Below are 27485 nucleotides of genomic sequence, written 5' to 3' on the forward strand. Positions count from 1 at the left end.
CCCTTCACTACAGGGCCCTTCAGCGCCTCAAGGCGCATCATCTTCGTCTGGGACTAACGTACGATCAGGTGGTTCCCCTCTCAGTCGAGGTGAAGGAGGAAATGGCCTGGTGGCTGACCCATATGGAAGCTTGGAACGGCCGGGAGATCTTCGGGCCGGTGCCGGACTTAGTCATAGATTCAGACGCCAGCAGGGCCCGCTGGGGCGCCCGTTGTGGAGAACTCTCCACAGGCGGCGCCTGGTCGTCCGAAGAGCAGGAGTTGCATATCAACTGCTTAGAACTGTTGGCGGGGTCCTTCGCGGTGCGTTGCTGGACAAAGGATTCGGCCCGCTCCTGCGTCCTACTTCGGATGGACAACATCTCCGCAGTCCGCTATGTCAACCACCTGGGCTGCCCTCGTTCCAAAGCCTTGGCGGACTTAGCGAAGGTCTTTTGGGATTACTGCCTGACTCGCCATATCTCGGTCACAGCGGAGTACTTGCTGGGTAAACACAACCAAGTTGCGGATTGGCACTCCCAGCACTTGCGGGATTCCAGTCAGTGGAAGCTGGACTCGCAGGTTTTCAGGTGGCTGAACACGCTGTGCGGCCCGTTTTCAGTGGACCTCTTTGCGTCCCGTCTGGACCACCAGTCCCCGCGTTTTTACAGCTGGAGGCCGGACCCACTCGCAGAGGCCACGGATGCCTTTCTCCAGGATTGGAGTCAGGAGCAGTCATTTGCCTTCCCGCCGTTTTCGATGGTGCTAAGAGCGGCGGCCCATCTTCGCCGCCAGCAAGCGGACGTGGTTATGGTGACTCCCTGGTGGAGATCTCAAGTCTGGTTTCCGGTTCTACTGGAACTTTCTTGGGATTCTCCAATCGTACTCCCCCGGTTTCCGCGTCTTCTTCTCAACGCGGACGGGAATCCCCACCATCTGATCATGCAGAGCTCTCTCCGCCTCATGGCATGGAGGCTTTCAGACGACGCTGGTCGCTCCCAGGCCTTTCGGGACCGGCTGAGAGTTTCCTCTCAAAGGCCAGGGCAGGTAGCACAGCGAAGCGGTATCGCTCCGCCTGGAATAAATGGTCCTGCTGGTATCTTCGACGAGACCTGGATCCCCTGGTCGCAGGCGTCGTACCAGTTTAATTTTTTTTAGCAGAATCGGCTTCAACAGGACTGGCCTACCGCACTGTCAACGCGATGCGCTCTGCGATCTCGGCAGGCCATAATCCTGTGACAGGCGCACCGATAGGGGAGCACCCTTTCGTTTGTAGGCTCTTGAGAGGGATTTGCCTCTCCTTGCCGCCAGAACCGCGTTACTCGGTTCTCTGGGACGTCAATCTTGTTCTGAATCTTTTTTTGTCTTGGCAAGCAAACAAGTATCTTTCTTTGAAAGAGTTATCGGCAAAATTGGCAATGCTCTTGTGTCTGGTCTCATGCAGGCGGGTGTCTGATGTGCGCGCCTTGGATATCTCTGCAAGGGTTTTTTCCCCGGATGGGGTGGTCTTCACGTTGGGGCGCCGCACGAAATGTGGGTCAAGGTCAATTTCTTATCCGTGTTTCGTGGACGTCCCCAAACTCTGTGTGGTACAATGCCTGAAGGCGTATGAAGATTTAACCCTAGAACTTCGTCCTCCGGGCGAACGACAGCTGTTGATTGCACTGCGGAAGCCACACAAGGCTGTCTCATCACCCACCATCGCCAGATGGGTTCGGTGGATCATGCAGGAAGCAGGTATCGACACGAAGCAGTTTGGTGCCCACTCCGCTAGAGGGGCCATGGCTTCTAAGGCTTTCTCTTTGGGAGCCCGTCTGGAGGACCTGATGCGTGCGACGGATTGGTCCTCTGACTCCACTTTTAAGCGGTTTTATTTCAAGCCAGTGGTGGATATAGCGCATTTGGTGGTAAGTACGCTTTAACACCTTGGCTGCTAGGTGTTTTCCCCTCCTGTGCTGACTTTTTTTGATCATCATTGTACTATGACGAGCTCAGCTCGTCATCAGCACAGCTCAACCGTGCCTCATGACGAGCTGAGCTCGTCATGAGCATGGAAGGGGTTAAACTAGCATAATCTGAAGCCTCCGGTCCTGACATAGAATCGAAATTTGCCTAGCTTAGTAACGGTAAGTTTCAATTCTATTAAGGACATGGAGGCGAGGATTATCCCTCACGGCCACCGATGGAGGCGATCCCTCCCGTAATGCAGTAAGTACGCAGGTTTTCCAGTGGTATTTGATGAGACGTGTTGTTATAATACTGGTGATTAACTGCCTGATCTGGACCGTTTGGGTTTACAAACCGCTGATGCGGTTGTATGTTTTTTGTTAGGTAACGATGGTGCAAAGCAAGACCAGTGAAATTGAAGCGTGACTCGCGCGAAGAAAGAGGAAGTGGTCATAGGAGGGACGTCCTATCTAGATGCCATGGACACTAATGAAGGACTATATTGCAGACTGTTCTGCTGCAGACCATGGGACTTGTAGTTTTTTCTGAATTTTTTAAAGTTGTGATAGCCTTTATATCCTTTGTTCTGAGGTATAAGGCTTACATTGATGCTTTTTTGGCTGCTGATTGTTTTGTTAATAAACAGCGAAGAAGAGAAAAAGCATAATCCTCGCCTCCGTGTCCTTAATAGAATTGAAACTTACCGTTACTAAGCTAGGCAAATTTCGATTCTGCCATATGAACGACTTGGGTTTCAGGAACGCAGTTCTAAGCAATTGTGCAAGAAAGCTTTGGGGGCTCAGCCTCCCATAAGCTATATCAAAAGCCATTACATTAGATTAGCATACTAATATTAATGTCCATTCTTCTGTTCTAAATAATTAACAGTATTCTTGAGAGTAGAATATTTTAGTGTCAAGTTCTGCCACTCATGAACAATTTGCTCCCTCAAAGCAAATAGTGGGTTCTGTCTCATAGCTTGCAACTCAGTTTGCTTTTGTATGTGTCCATTAAGTACGACCAGGCATATGTCTTTTAGCTCTGTGAAAACTAGCAAAAGGTTTGAGAACAGTAGGTTCCTTTCCTGGAGAGTCTGACATATTCGGCTGTTTATGGTTGTCAGGATCAAATGTAAGCCCATAATTAACATTTGGTAAGGGGGGTTCAACATTATCTGTGCCTGTACCACTGTTTATGTTTCAGTATGATTAGTTACTCTGTACTGGACCATTAGTTTGGAAAACCCCGTTTTCAGTGTATGGGAGTTAAAAGTCTAGAAACGAACTTGACACCTTGTCAGCAGCAGGGCATTATGTACTGGAGCAGCAGTACAGTTAATATTGGTGAAAGTGGAATAGATGCTTCAGTGCAATAGTGGAGTAATCACTCAGTAACTTGAACATTTCTGTCAAACATGGATTCCTTCATTCACATAAGCAAACACATGCTGTGAATGAGGCCTATTGCAAGAGCTCAAAGACCTCATTGTTTAAGATAATAGCAACTATTAACATTTTAACAGCAACTATCATTAATACCTACTGCTACCAATAAAAGGGCATACCTATTTATATTCAAGATACAAACCTTTCTCTAGGATGGGCTTTTCTAATGAAAATATTCTCCGAGACCCATTCGCAATCTGTACAAATGCTAGTGAATGGAATTTCACTTTCCTAGGCCCAGAAAGCTGAACTTCTTTATCCATCCAATCAAACAGGAGAATAAACATGACATATTTGCAAGTAGATGCTGTCACATTGAGTAAAAAATACCAATGACTACTAACAAAAACGCAGTTATAATAATAAATAAACACAGAATTTGGTAAAGGAATTATGGGTTTGCAGAATTTTTTTTATCTTTGATCTTTTCTTCAATAGTTTTTTGTGAAACTATTTCTCAAGTGTTACCTTCCACTAATGCTCCCTCAATTTAATGCACAACTTAACAAGGGATTTCAGCCCTTTTAGAAGTTCTCTTTTGAAAATTTTGTTCACTGAATCAAAAAAAATTATTAGACACAGTAACGTACCATGTCCGTTGAGAACATGTTTGTGTGTTTTTCCTTTTCGTGGGGTTGAATGGCATGACGATGGGGTGGTTGTTGTGGTTGACTTTGTATCCTCTGTTTCTTCATCCTCCTCCTCTACGTCGTCTTCATCTAGCGAGGTTCCAAAACATGCAATGGAGTTGGGCAAGGCTGGAGAACCTAAACAGGTTGAAACAGAAAGTTTATTAAAACTCCCTCTTAACATTTAAGCATATTTAGTTGGTGCTGAAGTTTCAAATGTACAGTGTAGGTGGAAAACGTTGCAAGAAAAACGTACAGATTGGAAACACTGGATAAACCAACTTTCCTACTTGCCATGTCACCACAAACAGGAAAACAATTACCATTTCAGATATTTTGGTATTCTTGCCTTTGTCCGCTACCCACACATTTGGTTGGGAAATGCCTGGTTCGAAGACAGAACAGTGAAATTTCATCTAAGAAATGTTGTCACTTTAAAAGAATATTGGAGCACCTTATACTCAAAAGCTGCCCCATTCCTATCCAAGAGTTAACAAAAGAATGCCAATACTGTGTACTTTTTTTTACTTTGATTTTTTTACTTTGATTTTTACAAAATCAAAGTAAAAAAAGTACACAGTATTGGCATTCTTTTGTTAACTCTTGGTCAGTGGCTTGGCCATGCTGTTGGGAGCCCAGACCCAGTGGTGTTTTCCATTCCTATCCAAGCACTATCAACTGCCTCACCCAGTTCCTGTAAGCTTTTTCTCAAATGTGTAAGGTAATAGGTCCACAATGTACTTTAAAGAAGAGGACGGCTGCCTGGCAGTGGCGATAGATAGAGAGGAAGGCTAGAGTATCGGAAACTCCATGAAAGCAGATTTCCTCATGCTATTTTCGTGCTCTCACTTCTTACAAATTGGCTGAATTCTAATCTCACTTTTTTACAATAGGAGGGAAGAATACAGCATTTGTCTAATCAGGCTTCATGCAAACAGGATGCACAGAATTTCATGACCGAACAGTTCATCTTTTCAGGAAGACTCATCCAAAAAGTAATGTTTGAAAAGAATGTGGGAATCTCCCCATTACTGCCTTGCAAATGTCCGTCTTAAAAAGGCCTAGGGTAAAAAAAAGTCAGGATTCCAATCTTTAATAACGTAGCATATCGAATCGCAAGACAGTGACCTCTTATCAATAATGACTTTAGTTGCTTTGCTGTGAATAGAACAACCACTAATTATTAATGCTCAAATGATAGGGGGGGTTGTTCTATCCAAGTAAAACTTTGATACACAACAGGCATCGAAATTTTGCAAGGTGTCCTTAACCAATAACAACACTTGGCACATTAATGAAACTCTGAGCGGTTACTCTATCATCCGACCTACAGAATCTCGTCACAGATTAACAGCAATGGATGCTTCTGGATTATCTACATAAGACTTTGGGAATGTCGCGTATGCAGGTCTACAAACCCAAGGTATGGCAGGAGCAGGAGGGATTCAAAACCGTGCATCAAGGATCCTTCTCAGACTGAGAAAATCTCAACATTTCACTTTATTAGTTGCAGATGAAACAGAAGACTAGGTTTAGACCCACTGAGCCATTCATGGTCTTTGTCTTTTACTTTGAAGTTAGTTCCAGAAAGACTTTCCTTGTCATACCCCAAGATGGGAGTCTAATAATTTCATAGTGACTCCTTCCTTTCAACCCATATTAGTTCTTCACAATGGTGACTACTTGCGTACTCAATTTAAATGTTCTCTTTTGCAAATGCAGCCTGCATGCCCGAGGTAACTATAACTTGTGCCCCTGCCGAGCACAGTTTTCTTCTGAATAATTTCACTGCAAATGTTGCAGTAATATTATCAATGATGTCATAGAAGAGGTCATGTCAGATGTGACATGTGGGATAATTAGCAGTACAGGGTGAAGGCGCAAGTTATAGTTACCTTGAGGCACGAGTTATAGTTACTTGAGATAACTGTAACTGGTGAATTTCTATGGTTTTGTGTGTGTAAAATCTGAACCCAACTATAACGTCCCTGTAACCTTGGGTTTTTTTCCAGCGATTTTCTATTGTTTTTTAATGCTATTTCCTAATTATTACGTGGCTGAATGGGTGTGCAGCAGATTTTCTGTGTCTCTGAATTTGTGTGTGACTGGCTATGTGGTTGTGTAAGTGGTTGTATGAGTGTGTAAGTGAGTGTGTGTTGGGTGTGTAAGTGAGTCTCGGGGTAAGTGGGTGTGTGCGTGGCTATATGGGGGTGTAAATGGGCGTGCAACTGGGTCTTTGAATTGGTGTGTTAGTGGCTGAAACGTGTGTGTGTGTGTGTGTGTGTGTGGTAAGTGCTGGGAGTGTAAGTGGTTTTGAGGAGCTGAGTAGATGTCTGGTTCCATGAGTCTAAGCGGGTGTGTGAGTGTATGTATAAGTATGTAAATGGGTGTGTGAGTGGTTGTCTGGGTCTCTGAGTAGGTGTGAGTGGCCATGTAAGTAGTTGAGTGGGTATGCAAGTTATGTGGGTATGTAAGCGGGTGTGTGAGTGTATATGAGGGTGTGTAAGTGCCTGTGTGGGTCTGAGTGGGTGTGCAAGTGGTCCCCGAGTGGATGCATCAGTGAGTGTATGGGTGAGTGGCTGTATGGATGTGTGACTGGGTGTATGAGTGATTGTGTGAGAGGGTTTTTTTTTTTTTATTTTGGTCTGGATCCACAGATCCGTCAGAGAATCACATGGGGGGGGGGGCGCTAAAAATAAAAAGGTTTTTGGCAGTTTCTTGCCTTTAAAGGTCCCTAACTGACTCTTCAATCAGTCTCATTATATCCCATTTATACTTTATTCCCACCACCCCTGGGAAATGTGTCCCGATTAACAAAATGGCAGGCGCAAATTTCATCTCAGGTTGCGGCCAGTCAATCACAGAATTGCTGTGGGAGCGTGGATCCACCAAAGGGATCTGCGTCTAGATATTTTCAAATTACTGATTAGATCTACACCAAATTACAAAAAGAACTGTTTCTGGAACAAGATCTAGCTTTCTGCCAAATTTAGAAAAATTTTGTTAAGTGGTTTGGGCTGTAGTGGTGCCTAAAATCCCTATGGGAAACTGCATGAGCAAAACGCATTTTGGGACCACCCCCTTTTTCTCAGCCCCGCTTGATGAATCACCCTGAAACTTTCCAGAAAGCAGCTGAAGTGACTGGCACACTAGTTTTGAATTTTTGGGTGGAGATTCGTCAAACAGCGCCAAAGTTATTAGAAAAACAAAAAATTATTTTCCTATGGAAGCTAGGTCTTAACTAGACCAACCGAGAGTATATATATATGGATGACCTATTATGCTCTAGATCGGAGGTCCTCAACCTTAGGGGGAGGGGGGGGGGGGGGGGAGCAGACTCTAGCCAAAAGAAACATTATGCTGATATCAGTGCTTTGTTTTCAGCAGGGGGAAAAAACGAGTGGCAGTAAGCCACTCCGCAATGGGCCATCACTGACATCTTTTATCATTTATATCCTGGCTGGGAGAAGGTCTTTCGCTGGAAGGGACTCCAAATATGTTTATCAACTCCCTCCTCCATTTCTAATACTGTGGATGCGTTTACACATTAGTGAGGCCTGTCTGACCAGAATAGCATGTGTTTGGCATTCATAAATTTGACTGCATTTTTAAAACCGTAACAGAACTACCCGCAATGTTTAAATAAGTCTAGACAAATTTAAACATGGTCTGCTTAATAGAATAAATGTGAAGACTTTTGAGGAGGGGGTGTGTGATTTTTTGTTTTTGCACTTGGAGGAACCATCATTGGAAAAATTGAAGACTACTGCACTAGATCAATAGATAATTAAATTCCCTGTGCCAATGCAAAAACATACCCAAACTAGGGTGCAATTTGTCAACAATACTTGCTACTGTGTTCATACAACCATAATTTGTATTGCAAACTACTGACTTATCAGCTTAGTCCAACGTCCACAGAGTTTGTGTCACTTAACATGTGGAAATTGTCCACAATCAGAAATTAGTTCATATACAAACGTTATGCAAACGGCCTGATAACCCTAGTCTTTTACTGACAATGAAGTTCCTTGGGTAACTCTCAGGGCTGGAGTGTTTCATTATCTAGAAGAACAAGTCCTCTTCTTTAAAGCTATTTCTGGAAGACGCTTAACACAGATTTCTTGCTTTAAGTACATCTCCAAGCGTCATACAGGATCTGGAGAATGTTCTCAGCAATGCTGCTGTGCACTGATAAGTGGCACCATGTGGCTCCGCAATTACTCCGTAACGGCCTAGATGCGATGAGGTTGTTTATTGGGCAGCACAACGCAGATGTTAATGAAGAGGACTATCCACCTTCACATGGTCTCTTTCTGCACCGCCTTTCCCTTCTTTGCTCAAGGGAACCTTACAAAGACGTGATCATCCACACAAAAAAATTGGCAGGTGTGTAGAGTCATTGTGCGGGTAGCGCCTGCAGTTCATTGCTGCGGCACACACGGGTAATGGCAATTAGGACAACTATTTGAAGTGTCAGCAGTCTCAGTGAACAGCTGTGATTTGGCTCAAAAGGTATGCACATAAGAAATGTCAAGTCATATTGCCGCTGGACAAATGGTTTGGAGAAACATGCGTATCAAACCTTTTAGAAGACACACCACAATCTGTGTTTTAAATAGAGAGGGTTGAGCAGGTAAACAGAGAAAGGTCGAAAGGGATGACAGATAATCCTTAGCGGTATCCACAGCAAGCTCCTGCTGGGCCAACAATAAAAAAAACTAACTCACATGAGTTTGTCCTGCAGTGGCTGCCATTAAAAGTGCAGAACCAGGACACAAATTCCTTCCAGCACCCAGCATAGATTGACTACAAAGAGTGGCAGGCTGCAAGGAAAACATCACTTACTGCGGTCAGCATATCAAATGTGTTTAACGGCTGCCGTTCAATCTCCAGGCCTTGTGGTGTAGGTTGTGAAGACTGAGGTGCAAGACTGGGGTGAATGACCCTTCCCTATTGTCGAGACAGGAGATCCTTCTTAAGTGGTAGTTTGATCGGTAGAAAGATACTCATGCTCAGGAATTCTGGGTTTCACATTTCATTTTGCTAGCCCAGTCTGGGGCTATTAAGATGGCTTGGGCTATTAAGATGACTTGGGCATGATCTGTTTGTACTTTCCTCAGAAATTGAGACAGGAGAGGTAGGAACATGTAAATAAGACTTGGTCCCAAGGCAACCTAAATGTGTCTCCGAACTACTTTCCAGGAGGAAAGTCCAGTTCACAGTACTTTTGACACTGTATTTTCTCACTGGTGGAAAATAGCTCTAACCAGTGCACGCTCCACTATTTGAAGATATCCTTTGCCACCTCAAGGAGTGGATGTTGCTTGTGATCGACCATGGAATCTGCTCAGTGTCTTAACTAGGAGGGCCTGCAACAGCCTGCCCTTGATGGATAGCACAAAGGCTTTCAGGACGAAACTGATCTCCCACAGGTTCACACGGTTGATGTGAGTTTGCTATCCACCAGAGAACTCCGATCTGTAGATCCCCGAGATAACTCACCTCCCCCAAACACACCTAAGCAGGTGTCTTTCACAACATCTTGGTGGGAAAGCAAGTGTGAGCTATTGCACGTCAGGTTAACACATGTCTGCCACCACTCAGGATCTTAGGCAGTCTTCTGTGAGATCTGTAAAGAGTCAGAGGCACCCCTCGTGCAGAGTGGCACAGAAGACGTTGGGCCTTGTTGAAGGTTCTCAGCTCCCAAGGTTACCACAATAGGCAAATATAAATCAAGTGTTTCAGTTTTCCTTCTTACAACCATTGTGAAAGAGGCACTTTCTTCTATTGGTAGCCCAGGTGGCAATTCGATCTCAGATTCTGGGGAAATATTCAGCACAATGGCATTTTATAAATCTAAAAATAACCCATCAATACAGTGAGGAGGGAGCATGTTGTCCACCTCCTTGTCGGAGCCAAAAAAAGGCCTCTAACCTTTGACGGCATTGGCATTGATTGAGGCAGAGGTCGAGGATTCAAGTCTGACTGCACCTAAGCAATTTCAGATCAAGACAGGCCTGGAGTGAGCAGACAATGGATCAGGGGTCTGAGGCCAGCATCTTGAGTCAGTGTTGGTATGGAAGGGATCGGCACGGACCCTGAGGCTGGAATGGAAGTATAAACCGGCATTGGAACAGGGCCAAGAGCAAGTACCAGTGGGCATATAGGGAGAACCCACTGTCAGAATGGAGATTTATGCGCTTCAAGTGGGGCCCCGGGAGGTGCCAGAGGGACCCAGAAGCCAGCAATGGAAAGAGCTGCAGTATTGCTGCCTCAAAGGCTACAAGATACTTTGCGGGGTCAACGATGGCACAAAGAATTCGGGGCCAGCCAGTGACAACCGTGTGACGAGAAGATAGTCAGAAAATGCTAGAGGGGTATAACCCAGCAACTGACAGCAGTGCGTCTTCCGGCCCGTCAAGTAGCGACATAGGGTTGAGTCCCGCTTTGTCTTTTAGTGAGTCTTCAACTTACTGGAATACTCGGAGCGGGAACAAGACTGTACTCGAGACAAACTCCTTGAGCAGGTTCACGAATGAGCACCATCATTCTGAGCAGGATCGAGATCCAGGTTTCAACTGTGACCTACATGTGGCAAAACATAACATCTCACTTCCACTCCTGAATCACTTTTTGGTGCATGAGGGTGCGCATCTATCGCACAACTATCGTGACAAAGCCCATGCACCAGAGGCTCAACTGTCGTGACAGAGCCCATGCACCAGAGGCACATGTTATACAGGCTTATGATCAACATTTGCTTCCTCCAGTCACAGCACAGATTGAATCATTTATGGGGGTTACATCTCTGGCACACACACCGTCTGATGTAACGTAGAAGTTGGACAACCAACAAAGTTGGAAGTGTATCTTTGGATCTGCATTGAAGGGTGCCCAAAGGAACTGATTTCAGCATGCAGGGTGGCGCCTGTATGCGGGTCCACTTTTAGAGTGGTAGGGAATCATCAAGGAGCCACATGGCGTACAGAAGTGTTGCTGATTAACAATTTCCAGATCCAGTCTGGTGCCTCGGATATTCTAAAGATGAGGAATCCACTATTACAATTAGTAAATAGTTTTTGTTCCCAACGTCTCGATGTCCCTATGTCGATGCTTGTAGAGTGGGATGTCTGAGGACATGCAGCACAATTCCCACATGGGTAATGGCCCTCGACCGGTGGCAAATCCCGTAGACAATGAACATCTATTGGTTTAAACTTCGATAAGCAGTACTGTTTGATGATACCAGGTCTCTTAGCCTGTACAAACTACAACTGGCTAAAGCGCTTCCAAACAATACAGTGGCGAGAGTGGGGTTCGAACCTACAACTCATCCACATCCCGGGAGGTAGTGTCCGTGACGCTAAGTATGGCTTCCTCGTCTTTCTAAAATCTAAAATCGAAATGCCAGTATATTAAAGATCAAATACTTTTGCTGGCTTTGCACATTATTAACACTCGCTTTAAATACTCTTTATTATTTACAGCTCGGTTGGAATCTGGTTTTATTCCGCCATGTGGCTTTCCAACTACATTTCCCATGAGTCCATCTGACGCACTGAGATGACGCACGCAGCCCTCGCCGGTGTGCACCGGCGCATGCGCTTCGGATCTTGTACGCTACGGATTGGTTTCCCCCAGCTAGAAATATGACGCGTAAACATTTCCCGTTGCCTCCCCGAACAGCGCAGGTGCCTGACTGGAGCACCGACGGAAAGGTATGCTCCAAATCGACTTTGTTTACACTAGATTGCGCGCTAATCCTCTATGGTATTGTGCGCTTGAGCGGACCTTTATAGCGTCTCTGTAAAATGGACGTTCTAAGATACCTTTTCGGCATTTGCCGTCAGAACGGGGTGTTTTGACATCTTAAATACAACTATTCCACCCTCAGTAGATAGAATTGTTTTCCTGTTAGTTGGAACACATTTAGTGACCGTTCTGATAAAACAGAATGAGACTAATGCGCAATATGATAAGTTCATTACCATTGACTCCATGGTAATTGTAATAAGTTGACGGATCAGTTAATGTGATTTGGCAGTTGCTGTGAGGGTTTCTCACTATCGTTTTTGTGGTTTTAAATAGAGCGGTGCCCCTATTTCCTGAGCTGTGGCCAGGTGAGGAGCGGCGCCGGTCCCTCAAACTCTAGGTGAGTGAGAGGCATATCCAAATAATAAATGGTTGGGTAATGCACTTGAGATACACATGTATACAAGTAATTTCAACTGTTGAAACTCAGGAGTGATAACTTCCATTAATATGTTGTCCCATTTTCTCTGTTTTCTTTTATATGTGTAGTCTGCACATGATTCCTCTCGTTTGTATAAATCAGCTTCTCCTCAACAGGAGCATTGAGAGGGCCTACTCAGGTGATATCCAAATATTTATATAATTTCTATTATGCACGCACGCACGCACCTTTTAAGCAGTAGCAAAATAAATTCTTGGTCCTGAAAAAGCAGGTGATACACTCAGTATCTGTCAACTGCAGAAACATGTCGACCTTTCCATACATGCAGTAGATAGATATTTGTTTAAAACTACTGTTATTTTGCACTTCACGTTTTTTAATCTTGGAAGTGGATTGCCTTTCATTAAAGTCATTTGTGCACCCACTATCCATTTTTAACTACACCACTTTCACTCATTCTTTTGTGCCCTGCTTTTCGGTTACCACTATCTTAGTGTACTATATGTACGTTGTGGACATACCACTTGGTGTGACTGGCCCAAATGATGACAAGAAGGGCGGTCCAGAGGGTGTAACTGATGGGAATCCATATCACACAGTGATGGGTCCAGATGTATCTTGTAGTGGACTAGACACATTTTGAACAAAGAGACCTGAGTTTCTCTAGACCCACAGTTATTATTAATATATATAGTGTTCTGCTTAAGGGGTTATAACTGTGTTTTGGTCTTTAAATATTTCCCTTGGACCCTACTCTCTCCGTGTGTGTTATTACTTATTGTAAGTTGCCAGCACTATGACATCACTATTATGGTAGCAGAAAATAAAGCTCTCCTAGCTAAACTTCAGGTAGTACAAAACACAGCTCCCTGCCTGGTTAATAACCTGCTCCCCCCCCCCCACTGAGCCCACACTCCAATTCCTGCATGCTACTTCTATAAAAGTTTTCCCTCTTCAAACTCGTCTGCTAGTTCACAAGTCCTTATTTGGAAACTACCCTCTTTACCTGCAGCCTTACCTGACAACGCGCAACCTTAGGTCCAGTAGGCAAGCTGTACTACACCCTCGCCACATACGTACAGCCAAATATGGAGGTAGCTAATTTCCACAAGAAACCTCGGAAAGACCATGGACTCCCAGTGATCGATGAATGCCCAAGTGGAAAAACGAGCAAGATCAAGCTTTGTTACTATAAAAACTCTGTGACTAATCTTCCCCCATTTGGGATTTCCAGACAGGGTCCAAGCTACCATCTCCCTTGTTTTGTCAAACTCGATTACGCCAGTAGCCTCCACCACAGATCACATTTAAGGACCATGAAAAGACTACAACAGATTCAGAACTCGGCTGCCGGACTACTCTTACATATCAAACCGAGAGTCCATATCTCCCCGCCTTGAAAGCCCTGTATTGGTTGCCTGTTGTCAGAAGATCCACATTCAACCTACTCCTTATCACCCACAAAGCAATAAATGGAACGGGACCGCTATTCATCAGGAATAAAATAACCAAACAAATTCAAAGGAACTTCCGCTCGAGTTGCACCTCGCTTCAAAATCTCAAGATACAAGAAAAAAAAACATAGGTGGCACATCCTTCTCTGTTCAAGCAGCCAAACTATTGAACTCTTTACCCCCAATATAAGATCTACAGACAAACACCTTATCTTCAGAAAACTACTCCAGAATTGGCTTTTCCCCACAGAAGCACCATACAGCAAACAGAAATAAACAGCATATCCCACTGTATATAAGCATTTATTTGTACTATAGATACGTACCTATGTTTATTGCTTTGTATAAACGTGTAGAATTATTATGTTTTAAACAAATAAATAAAATACATTTTTAAGTACAACACTTGAAAGACGGAGTTTATTTAATGCATCTTTAATCTACATATACTTCCTTCCTTTATGCATCTATATACCTTCTACTTGGATCTATATATTTATTACTTTTCTGCTAAATCCAAAGCACTACCCTATTTCTCACCCTAAACCACTCTCAACATATCCTCTACCTCAACTCTTAACTACTCTTTCCAATGCACTACCCTATTTCTCGCCCTATTCCTCCATCAATAAAATGAATCTACATATACGTACTTCCTTTATACTTTTCCATGTACTTATGGATATATATATTTATTACTTTTCTTCTAACTCAGCTTATCCAGCGCACTACCCTATTTCTCACCCTATACCTCTCAATATATCTTCCACCTCAACACTCATTCATCCCAAACCCCATACTATGATCCCCAAAATAACCCTTTCTAGACTCCTCCCTACTCTACCCCCTTGTATCTTATACCTTTTACAATACCAATCCCCAAAACAAGCCTTCTAAACCCTTCCCTCTGACTCTTCCCCTCCACATCCCGTTCACTCATCTAAAGCCTCCTCTTATTGCTATAACATCCAAATAAATTTTTTTTAAAAATCGAATTCCTTCCCTCTCCTAACCTTCCACTATCCTTTTCAATCCACATAACAGACCAACAAGTCCACTTCTCAAATTAATTTCAAATTTCACTATACTAATTTACCAATAATCCTATAGGTTCCAGAGTAGCATGCTACTCACTGAAAAAGCTCTTCAACATCTCATCAGGGGTAGTAAGCGCTATATAAATGCAATTACAATACAATGCATCAGCCCCCTCCCCTTAAAACATGTTACCCTTACGGTATAAGGTCCTGCCAAGACCTAGCACTATTCAAATACATTCTCAAAACCTGGCTCTTCTGACTCCTCTGATCTCTTATACCTGTAAACTTGCAATGTCGCCGAGAGACCCTCTTGGGGTGATTGGTTTGCACTTTATAAAAGTAAATAACATAAGTGTTATTGTATACATTAAGCACTAGTGGTCCAGGAATTAGAAAATAAAATAGGTTGAAGGTTTGTGGTGAAAGAGGGGGTGAACTGATACTAAGCCTAAATCATCTGGAGGAAAGGCAGGTAAGGAGTATGAGGAGACCCTTGAGGAGCTTAAGGTCCTGAACCAAAGGGGTGGCCATCATGCTGGTACCCATGGGTGGCGCTTCCGATCCATAATCTTATTTCCGTGTTAATATATAATTCTGTCAAAAAGTCAATGATCTTCAATTATACCAACCCTACAACAGGACAACATTTGGCAAGGCTTACTATACTTCACACAACTTGGAACTGAAACAAATGCTCCGGCCACTTGGTACTCTTGCATAAGTCCAGGAAGTAGATTTATGGACCTCCTTTCCAGTCACACCAAGTACACCCTTTACTTAAATACCAGTGGAGGGAGTGCAGAAGCCTGCCACACCCCCACCACCATGAATGCCCTTTGAGTGAGAAGACCTTAACTTTACACTAAGAGGAGTGAGAGAGTGGGTGGGGGAGGGAATGATATGAGAGGGGAAGCAGTATATGGGATAGAAGGCAAGAAACAAGCAATCACATGGAGTACTCCAAGAAAAAGGAAAAATAGTTCCCAGATGTGAGCTGTGGAATGAAACAAGTCATTCAATTAGAAGGATGGTAATGCGCTATGCCCAAAGAGGAGAGACAAGCACAAGAAGAGGAAGGGAAGCCATTGAATAAGCATAGAATTGAGATAGACAATGAAGCTAACCAATGATAAGCAACAGACTAATCCAAAGCACACTTTTTCTTTAACATGAGGTACCTAAAAACTCTGTAGGCAAGAGCTAAAAACAAACTAAAACAAACAAAAAAAACACCCCTTTCAAGATTATTAGGAAGAGGAGACTGCAAATGCAGAATCAATGTGTAAAACAACTGTGGAAACAAATGAAGCATTATTTTGTGTCGTTCTTTTAGAGGGGAAAAAAAGGGACTCAACTAGGGTGGGAGGTGATGCACAAGTAAGGGAGGGTCTGTGCACAAGTAGGAGAATCTTGCAGTGTTTTTTTTTTTTTTACAAAGCTTTTAAATGACTGTCTTTTGAAGGGGACTTTTTCCTGGCACCCCCAACCTGATGGGCGAAGAAACAAAGAAAGCAAGAGCAGCCGAGTAAGTAGACAAGCAAGTTCTGGGCCTATCAAATGAACACCATCTTTTGAAACTGCGTGTGCTAAAGAAAACCCTCTGCTGAAGGATTATCCAAGGACATCTACAAATCTGACACACTGTAAACTGGACAGGAGCACTGCAATCACGAGTGTGGAAAATGTCTGTTAGCCAAGCAGTTTTTCATGACAGCATGAGTTGGCAGCCTTCTGCACGATTACTTTAGTCAAACTAAGTGTTTCCATCTGGACAGAAACCAAGCTATGGTGTGGTATGTTACCGCCACAACAGGAATAATTCTCTCCATTAGCCCTTCCCTCTAATTTGGGCTGCGGTATTTTCAGTAAAACCAAGACTTTGCTTAAATTATTTGCATTTGTTTAGCTTTAGTTAAATATGTTACCAGGGTTTTGCTTCCAAGCAAAATCGACGAATGTTTTGCATTTTTATTGTGTGCGAATTGTTCAATGTTTTGCTTCCTAAGCAAAAATTTTGGAATGACAAAATGGGGCTTGAGCAGTGGTTTGCTTTACGTTCAGACACCGCAAAATATACTCTTAGGGGGTGGGGTAAGGACGCCAGCTGTGTGTGCCTGTCTGGATCAGTTCATCTGTATGTGTGTACGAAACGGTCTGTGACTTTGTCTGTGTCCGCGACTGAGGTGTATCTTGCATGTGATCTTTGCCGTCCTTGTACGACTATCCTCATACCATCTGCACATGCTTTACAGTCCACCCCGACTGTACCATGTCTGTGCATGCCCACCCGTCAGTGAGAACCATGGCATGTACGAATGCCCGTCCGTACCAAGCAAGTCTTATTCTGATTGATGCATTTGTGTTCCTGAAATTCCGTTTCGCTAAAAATGATGTATAAAATAAAAGCTTTCAGAAATATGTAACAGGTACATCACCACTAAAGCAAACCCAGATCTGAAAATGCACAAGAAAGCCAAAAGATCTAGCCTACATCTTCAGTCCTGCCTAAATCTTTTAAAATAAACGCCTAGTGCAGTGAAACATGACAAAAAAATGACTCCATATACAACGCATCTATTACATACATAATGTAATGTGTCATAACCAGGTGTCCCTTTGTGATGTAAAATAGTCCTCATGCCGCTATTTAAAACATCGTGTCTTCCTATTGACTTATATCCTGGTAGGAAGATTAAAGGAGAAGCATCAGATGTAAGGTCCCCTCCGGTTTCTCCTTTAAAATTGTGCTCTATCTTGTGTTGGAACTGTCAAGCCTCTGCAAATGGGTAATCTGTATTTGAGCCCTGGTTCACTTTATTGGTTACATTAGTATTAAACAATACTCTTGAAGGTAAAGACACTCTGGTATTGTAAGGATAGTTGGAAAATGTGAGATCGGGGAGGTTTCTATCGAAACACGGACCTCAACCATGGCTGGAGCTTCTATGTCAACTCTTATTCAAAGCTTGGCTTCGCCCCGCAACTCAGTTGCTTCCTAACCCCCCTGGTGCATAGCAGAAATGTCCCAACCATCACGGCCATGGAAATGGCAAAATGGATGAAAATAAACGTACATTTAAAATGCTTCTCTGCAACACGAGTCATCCAGTCCTTTGTTTTTTCTTGATTGGTTTTGTGTGAGGGAAGAGGTGGTGGGTGTATGCAAACCCTGGAAAGTTACAAAGAAGTGTTTCTGTGCCCGGAGGGCTGCTAATCCGAATGGAACCCCAACCACAAACACTGCTACCCCGACTGGACGCCCCCGGAACAAACTACACACACTAGAATCCATTTATTAGGGGGGGTGCACACCCTCAAAAATGCCCCCCCCAGAGCTACGCCCCTCTACCTTATGAGACCGCCAATTTAAAGCCTTAATGACAGTTGTCAGACAAGTGTTAATTGAACTGAAGATACCACAATTGATCTTAGTTGAGACGTCTACTGAACCATTAGCTGGTTATGGGTTACTTTTGAGTAGGACATACAATTGTTGGGCATCTTCTTTTTCCAAGGCAAAGCTTCCAGATTCATCTAGATTAAGGGATCCTGGCAGATCGGGAGGAATGCATCAAGGAGATGAAGTGAAGATGATTATTCAATTATTGGCAAATCAAGACTTTCTTTTGCACTGTGGTGAATCTGTGCAGATGTGATAACTGGCGTGTAGGTATTTAAGAAAGATTAATTTCTATTCCAGAGGACCAGGACTATATGTACTTGGAGTGAAGTCAAAGAATTGTGTTATTTTCTGTGAACTAGAGTTAACAGTTATTGAGTCATATGCCCCGCTAGCATTTGAGGCACTGCTAATAGCTTTTAAAGAATGAATTGAATTGGCAGACTTAGACCTGGAGTATTGTGCTGCCGGTTCTTTTTTTTTTTGCAAGGATCCTGCTCAAGCGGTTAAAACCATTAAAGTATAAGCAGTATCAACAGTTCATTGCACAGGTACGAGGGTGGAGGCAGCAGCTGAGCTTCTACTGGAAGTAGAGGGAGGAGGTAAGGGGCTAATGTCTTCTGTATTGCTTGATAAGCAGACCAGTATCCTCCAATGGTGTTTCACTGCTGCTATATTGTCCACAGACTGACTCTAAATTGACAGGAATTCTTTCCAAGATAAGGCAGCTATTCACCTATTCACTCACTTCTAACCGTTTCTGGTTAACTATCAAATCCAGGTCTTACTACTACTTCCCTTGAAGGGCGCAAGACAAATCATGTTTGCTTAATGTAAGGAATTCATCACACTTCTCAATCACTGCAATTTAGAAGCTTCCCTCAAACTTTTCTTCATCAACAAACGCCAGGCAAAAACAAGTATGGTGCCAAGTCCCCCGACTCCACCAGGCACTGGGCTGTGCCGGGCCCGCCCGCTCTGCCGCGTGACCAGCCCCTCTTGACTCCACAGGGAGGGAGGACTCAGAACAAAGAAGAGTCAGAGAAAAGATCCTGCGAACCAGAGGGTGGTGCGCTGTGATCCGCAGCTATGCAAGGGCTTTGTTCAGAGCTTGATAGAAGCTCAGTAGGAAACTACACTGCCCCAGTAGCAGAGTCAGAGAACTATCAAAATCGGCACCTTGCAAGAGTCTTTAACCTTTTCTCTTAAACCCTTTAGCCGTCTGGGAAATCGCTCGATGTCGCTGGTATTGCTGGATGTTGCACTCCCTAGTTTTCTGGACCCTGCTTCCTAAGGGGTGAGCACGATGTGTTAGAGGGCGGGAACTGCACAGGATAACACGTGAGGAAGGAGGAGCAACTGACGACATTACAATAAATATACCACCATTCCTCATGATCAGCAATGTAGGCACTTTGAATGTACACCAAACAACCAATAGATGAGGAGAAAAAGAAATGTGTGTACAGACATGCCATCCTTAAGAAACAAAAATCATCATGTGAGGAGGGGGCATGGCCTTGGAGGGGGCAGAAATTGTGCCCAGAACTACCAAGGAGGTACTTCTGCACCCTCCCCCATTAAATCCCCTCCTCCTAAAAACAAGCCTGCTGATGCAGAGGTCCTGGGGTGTTTTTACACCCCATCAGTGGTTAATTTGTGAAAAAATAAGTGGCGGAGCTCTTGTCAGGAGGCAGCTTGCACTAGCTCATTGCTCCTATTAGCGCTGCCTATAACAGAACTAACTACTAACCATGAAAGCCTACAAGTGGCGTAACAGCCAGTGCTGCAGACTTTGAAGCTGGAGAACCAGGTTCGAGTCTCAGCGTAGTAGGCTCAACATCCTGTGATTCTGGGGATATCATGTTATCTCCCCGTTCCTAGAAAAAAGGAACCTGTCCTCAACTGGTGCTCATAAAAAGCGCTCCAATATCTTTGGGTCGAGTTTGCGCTATGAGCACAAAAAAACGAGCAGGAAATCCACTCTTTCCAGCTCGTTTTCCTGCCACAGTGTGATATCAGCTACTCATCAGGTGACCGTGTGAAGGGAGACAATATTGTATGACACGGTGGCACCCTGTGAGCTAGCAGGTCTGGTGTATATTTTAAATAGTTGGTAGCTATAAGTCTTGTAGACAGGTGAGCCTGCAAGCCAGAGCTCCAACTGAATTTTCTTTTCAGGAGGTCCACATTAGAGTGGCAAGCAGCATTGGGCATGTAAGCTCATCCCATGAAATCGAAACTACACTCGCTCACTTGACTTGCCACATTTAGAGCAGCGTCCTGCTTTATTCGCTGCATGCAGAATTGACTGTCAAGATCAGAAAACCTCAAACATAAATCAAGAGTTAGGTCCTAATAGTTTGTTGTTTGGGTATGTAGATGGGTGATAGATTTACTATTTTTTTAAATGTTAGCCAGTCGCACACGAATCCCAAAGCCTCGGGTGTTTGAGGCATATCTCAGCCTTCCGTGACATTCACTTTGCTCACAAGTTTGATCAATTCAATTAAGCCTTATCACGTTAGGCTACAAATTAAAACCATGGTATTAAACCTTGCAGGTGTTTTACCAAGCTCTGAGCACGCAACTATAAATAAAAGAATTCACGAAAGTAGGACAGCTTAATGCTACACTCACCCTTTTCCCAGAAAGCAGTCCAAGGTTCAGTCGATAAGGAAGATCACCAGTTACTTTACAAAAAGGGCCCTTATACGATGCCTCCCTGCACTGGCGAAAATAGAGGGGAGCCAGACGGGCCCCGTGTCCCAGCTACATTTATCTTGGCCCTCACCATCAAAGCTCATGAAGGTCACCTGTATTGCAATCCAACTCAGACACCGAACCTAGCCAAACGCATTACATGCAACTATCTTTCACTGCACCGCAGCGATTGTTCTCGGGAATACATGAGCCTACATGTCTACTTAAAATGTAGAAGTATGACTTTGTGTAAGTGTGCATCTTTCAATATAGGTATACACATACATAGAAAGTGATATACACACATTTTAAGCAGAGGTGTATTATATATATGTATATATAGACAAATGTGCACATACACACGCTCCACAATTGCCCTTTGCAGGTGGCCCCATCAGTTTAATCTAAAGCTCATTGTTTGACCCATGCCCCTCAAATTACTTCATAGATGGTCTTCTGGTCGCTGGTGTCTTGATTTTGCCAGGATAGATCTAATGCAACAAGCATTTGCAATGCAATAGGTCTCGCATTTACGCAAGTTTGAGCTATTGGCATTGTAAATGGCAATGCCTTTTATTTATGTTTTTGGTTTTTAAAACATAAAGAAAAGGCATTGTCATTTACAGTGCTAATAGCTTAAATGCGAGACCTATTGCATTGCAAACTTTAAGAGACTGGTGTAACCGGAATGAAGCACTTAAAACACTCTGCCTTATTAATTGTACATATGGGAACTATTTAGGAAAAAATGCAGACGCCAACCTGCAGCAACCTAGCTCAGGTCACAAAGAAATATGCCAAGCTAATGAGTACATATTACGGTGTCGCAAGCGGATACTTGTGCCCACCCAATATGGAATGGCAGCTGTCAGTGAACGTGCAGTGCTGTTAGTGTCCATTATTAATGCAGCTTGCAATGTGTTATCACTGCGGTAGACAGCTGTGCGGTTACAGTAGCACGCTGCTCCTAGTTCATGCTGTGCTGGTAGTGTTCACTGTTTATGTATTAATGGCAGCTGTTTGAGTGTTGGCAGTGTCCACAGTTGACCCCTGAGATAGCACGGAGTGCAGATAGTTAGGGGGCAGCAGGGCCAAGTGAGGTAGGTAAAAGTACCTGCTGGCAGCATTAGTTCCCTAGCAGTCCTGCTCTATGAATCGATTTGCACTGGATTCCAGACTTGGAGCACAAACTAGAGGGCTGCGGGGGGCCAGGCACCTCCTGGACTAGCAGTTGGAGCATGAGATTACTGGCTGGGATATTTGGAAACGGAGGGGACTGAGGGGGTAGGAGAGGGGGAACAGAAAGGAGTAGGGGAAAAGGAACGAGGGGAGGGGGACAGGAACAAGGAGAAATAATGGCATATTTCATTTGATTAAACCATTCCTAATCTTATAAAGGTTGGTACTAAAGTTAAAGCCTTGAGGCAGGGGCTCTCGGGCCCGTTTTGGGGGTGCACTCTGGTGGTCTGGTCTGCTCTCCCCCCTCTCCCCCATCAAACACCCAGGTCTTTCACCCACATATTACCCACTGTGGTGGACAGAGTCACAGAACAAACACACACACAAACATTTACACTGCTGGATTCACAACTTCACAAGCCACAATAGACTCCAGTCTGAGACGAAACCCTGACACCTGCTTAGAAAGACTTGAAAGCGCTGCAATGCTGTACCAGGGACAGACTGTGCGCTATGCACATGCCATTAACATCACATGACAGAGCAAAGACACTGAGAAAGGAAAGCCAGAACTGGAATCATGTATCAAGGGAACGCGAAGACAGGGTGGGGTCTATTCTGGGGTTTAATCCTTCAAAGTGGGACGGGGGTGGAGTTCTGCATGTTTATGGGGGAGGCAGAAGGTAAGATTATAAGCCTGGAGGTCTTCGACAGACACTACATTTCTTTTCTGCCCACGTAAGTGAAGGGAGGGCTGGTTTTTACCAGACCCGAGCTCTGACTGACTCTATGCCAGCCCAAATGCCCTTTCTGACACTGCAATGACAGCTCGAACCCACCACAGCCGCCTTTTCCAGTTTGGGACTACCGCCTACAAATTATTGCTATCAGGCATCTTAATTTAATTGGATCAAACCAAGACTACATCACCCACATAAACGCCCCACCATGACGTCCGCTCGGAGGCCTGTGCCCACAGACACTGTTTGAGGAGAGTGTGATGAATCTGCGGCAGTGTGCCCCCGCGGCTCCACACCTCCGCGGCGTAACCCCTGCAGCGATTTCTAAAGTGTGAGCATGTCGTCGACACGGAAAGCAAGAGCAGGGCCAGTGCCAAGGCAGACACAGCGCGCACCGACGGGGCACAGAGGGCGCCGCTGGCTCTCGCCACACCTGGGGGTCCATGCCAACACTCACATCTGGCCCATTAGCTGCCTTCTTCGTGTACAGGCCACAGACTCGCGTTACGGGCGTCCAGCGGACAAGGGCCACATGTCTTGAGTGCCCTATAAATAAACCACCGCTTTCTAAAGGCTGCCATAGTCACTGTTTTAGCTGCCCTGTGCCCGCCTCATGTAAGAACAAGCTAAAGCCAGCCCTCATTAACCAACTCACCAGTACGGGTCCCATTGGAAAAATGTAACTGGGTCCTCTGCTGACCTCTGACCTGGAATCAGATGCCATAGACAGGTTTATCTGGTGCTGCGCAGCATTCAAGCTCGCTCACAACACGGTCCCATAGAAAAAAGTCAGGATCTCTGCGATCAGCGTAGTTAAAACCAGCCCACTGAGTTCAGTGTACTGGGGCGCGAAAAAGCGCGGTGGGAGCGCACGAGACGCCGTTGGCGTGAACGTGCACATCTGCTGTCCCGGCGCAAGCTAAAGATCGCTGGAGAAGACACGCTGTTATATAATTGCATATGCATGAGAATAAAGCTACGCAACAACTTCAATCAAGTCTCTGACTATTATTTTACACACGCCGACCTCGGAGTCTGAAGAGCCTGCTGCTGAGAGACTGACCCGCTACGGAGGGAGAAGAACACGTGGAAAGAGCCTGGTGAGTGGGGGGGGGGTGAGGGTGTGTGTGTGTGTGTGTGTGTGTGTGTGTGTGTGTGTGTGCGTGTCTGTGTCTGTGTGCCTGATTCTGCCATGCTGTCCACGGTAGAAGATCACGCGTGCGACCAAATCCCATTCTACAATGCTGCGCGTGCCCATCTCTTGTCTCCACTTTGGCTCGTTGGAAGCTGAGCCGACGACTATAGTTCTCGCAGCGAGAACGCGCTTTCGCCAGGGCGAGACCTAACAAAAGTAATTTCACATACGAAAATATAGTGGCAGCACTGCCGTACAAAACTAGCACAACTCTACGCAGGGGATACAGAGTCAACAGAAATGCTGTCATGCTCAGACCTCTCCAATGATGCCCCTCCACATAAGCAACTTAAGAGCTTATCCTACTTTGTAAATTCTAGGTCACCATTCCAGAAAAGAAGTCAAATCACACCAGCAATGCACGAGCCTGGCCTAAACTGCATTTATTTAATGGAATAACTGCTCACGATTTCAACAAAAGTTGTTAATGTGTACACAATTACCTTTTTATAGCGGTTAGACAAGAAAAGCCCTTTGGTCCGTCTGACTTCCGAGGTAGCGTTCCAACCGGAGGATAAGGATATTAGTGGTCAGAGCGCATCAGGCAGGGGAAAGCCTGCCACCTCAGACAGGCTCAAGGAGTTTGTTGAGGAGGGGGGTCAGACCTAATCCCTACAATGGAGCAGGTGCCTGCGGAGGCACTACCATAGGGATTAAGATGCCAGTTTCAGACAGCCTTTTCATGGCGGTCCGGTCAGACAGTAACTTTGGGAGCCCTCAGCAGGGTCCCAGTCACCCATGGAGCTCTGCTATATGGCCCGGGGGACACATGTGGTGCTCCCTCCCCAAATACATTCATGCACCCTGTGCCATGCACACATGGTGCCTGGCACAGGGTGCATGGATGTTTAAAAGCAGGCAATTTTCTACTGCAGCCCTTTCCCGGGCCACAGCACAAGCCGTAGTAGGCAAAGGCTTTTTTACAACTGCCTGCCAGGCGGTTGTATCATAATTGGGTGTTGGGACCACCGACTCCTTATCGGATGGTCTCGAGCCTGAAACGATGAGCACCATCATAACGAGGCCCTCAGTGTAAGCAACAGGGGTTGGATTCACTCGCAGAAGGAGGGAGAGTAGAGTGTTTTTTTTTTTTAGGATTTTAAGATTAAATTATTTAAAAAAAATAAATAAAGCGGTCTCTAGACCAGATGTAAACAGCAATCAAATTGTCACTCTTGCTTCAGGACGGTTTTAAAAAACAATATTCTGAAAACGAGTGGATCTTGAGAACAGATATTGCCTGCTCACATACTTCTCATCTTGCCTTCCTCTTTACCTTAGATGGCAGCACAAAAAGACGATTCAGAAAGTCTCTAAAACCTAGGAGTCTTTAACTGAACCAGAGCTTTTGCTTGCAAACTTATTGAAATTCTTACAAACACTGTAATTACTACCAACAGCATAATGCTTTCTGCAGGTGGCTTTTTATGTTAATATCAGGACATTAATGCCCCTTTTAAGAGGTTGAGCTTAAATTCTTTTGTTTTTTTTAAAAACAACATCCTCCCTTTTTCAAAAATCAAAAGAAAAACAGTTTAAGTTAACTTGCGTGAAGACTAGGGGTGGGAGTAACTCACGTAATTTCCTGTAGTATAATTACATAGAATGACAGCAAAATTATGCATGATTTCACATAGTTAAGCAAGAAAAGTAATTTGCCACTTGTTGCTATTTTCTTAGACGAAACAATGCCCCCTTGCAGCCAAAATGGACCAGAGGATGTATTTAGCGCTAAGAAATAGTGCTAAATGCAACAGAACACTAACAGCAGCATTTAGAGCTATTTTCTTTGCGCAAAATGCATCATGGCGTCCAAAATGGACGTGGGATGAATTTTGCACTAAAAAACAGCTTAAATACAAAACAGCACACATAGCAGAACAAACATCCTTATGTTTTGTATTCCTTCCCCAAAAAATCTATAAAGCGCTCCGATACCCTCACGGGACTGGTTCGCGCTCTATAAAACTATCAAATAAATAAATAATAAGCAGCCGCTCACTACATGCACTTTTTCTGTGCTTATTCCCCCTCCCCATATCCCCCTAAAATTACACTTAATTGAATGAGCGGGTGTAATCACATAATTATTGGCAATTCCTCTTCAAAGTGTTGCCAAATTTGCACCGTCATATTTACAATTACTCGAAAGCTTTGTGAAAAAGTCATAATATTACACAGTGTTAGTTTCAGGTGTCACTATACCAGGGTCTAAACTTAGAAAATCTGAATATTCAGTTTCTGCTAGGCCGGAAATTGGGGTGTAGACCATACTTTGCACTGTTAGTAAACGCTTTCCAAGACCCTACTTAAAACAGACTCTAAACCACTCTGATGGGGGGTTTTCTGCAGCTTTAAGGATGGTCTAAAACGGGATCTTAGGCCTATGGAAACCACTGAAATACTGGACTGCATTTCGCAGACTCGAGCGCAACACAGGCTGCCAACACAAATAGGAAATAGACTGCTGAAAAGTTTAAATCATATAGCCAAGCATGTCAAAACGGTTTCACATTCCACACCTGAGTATCAGAGATGACCAGGGGGAATATTCAAGGATATGAAAAAGCATAAGGAAATGTCTTTTATATAAGCAACATACAGAAGGAGCCTTCATGGACTGTTTGGAGAACAGTGGGCATGCTGTCTTTTTAGTCCAGAGTGGATTCAACGATGTGCCATGTTGATTTCTAAAAAAAATGCGTTTCTACGCAGACTAAACTGTCTTGTTAGATTTATGGTGTTTCTTTCACAGGGTCCAAGTCACTTCACGCTGAAAAGGCATATTTAAAGACCAATGCTCAGCGCAGATGTCCAGCCTTGGAAAGTTTTCAATATCTTTCAGCAGCTGCCAGCATATTATCAGTTTCAGGCATTAGTACTAATATTCATATTCAAACGACAAAAGAAAGGTTTAAGGGGATAAATGGCAGTTCGAGATGGCCTAGAGGTTCAAGCTTTTTCAGAAAAGATGGTACTTCTTTTTCAAGAGCAGATACAGCTTATAGACTTGCAGAGAAAATAATCTGCTTTATAAAAAATGGGCTTGTTTTTCCCTGGAAAAGAGAAACAAGCATGCAATACATTGTTAAATGTGTTGAATTATTATACTTTATCAGGTGGGCCAGCACTGCTTGATGGCAGACACCACATGCAGTTTCACAGTGACTAGAGGTTTGATTTCCACAAAGTACAGCCTCACAAGAGGCTGTCTTTCTTCCATGTACTTCTTGATATGGTTTTGAGCCGGTCTGCAGCAATGGTCGGATTGGGAAGCTTGAAGAATGGAACAGAATGAGTGCTCTAGGATCTCTACTAGGCTCCCCCCATTTTCTTTCCTTCATGCACTAGAATACTGCTCATAATATATGTGAAGAGTGGGCACTGAATTTACTCCTTTACTTATAATCTACACACAAGAGCTACAAGTTAACCTACCGGGAGGAACCTTGTTGGACCATGCCCTAGTAGGTGCTGCTCTGAGCTGGGTATTTGAAGTTAAGTAATTAGGCCTAATTGATGTAACTTTGAAGACTTCTCGATCAGACAGCGTTTGCGAGGAGATAAGAAAACAAGTT

General features: G+C 44.2%; 1 protein-coding gene across 2 annotated transcripts in view; it reads right to left on the reverse strand.

Annotated features, from left to right (window-relative positions):
- JARID2 (jumonji and AT-rich interaction domain containing 2) overlaps window positions 1-27485 on the reverse strand; it is a 684143-nt gene that overhangs the window by 257573 nt on the left and 399085 nt on the right. For both annotated transcript variants that reach the window (XM_086965161.1, XM_086965160.1), the window contains exon 5: window positions 3961-4137. In XM_086965161.1, coding sequence (XP_086821287.1) covers window positions 3961-4137 — 177 coding nt within the window. The remainder of the gene's footprint in view (window positions 1-3960; window positions 4138-27485) is intronic.

The sequence above is a fragment of the Lissotriton vulgaris genome, chromosome 4_1, assembly GCF_964263255.1.
Source record: "Lissotriton vulgaris chromosome 4_1, aLisVul1.2, whole genome shotgun sequence".
NCBI classification, from domain to species: domain Eukaryota; kingdom Metazoa; phylum Chordata; class Amphibia; order Caudata; family Salamandridae; genus Lissotriton; species Lissotriton vulgaris.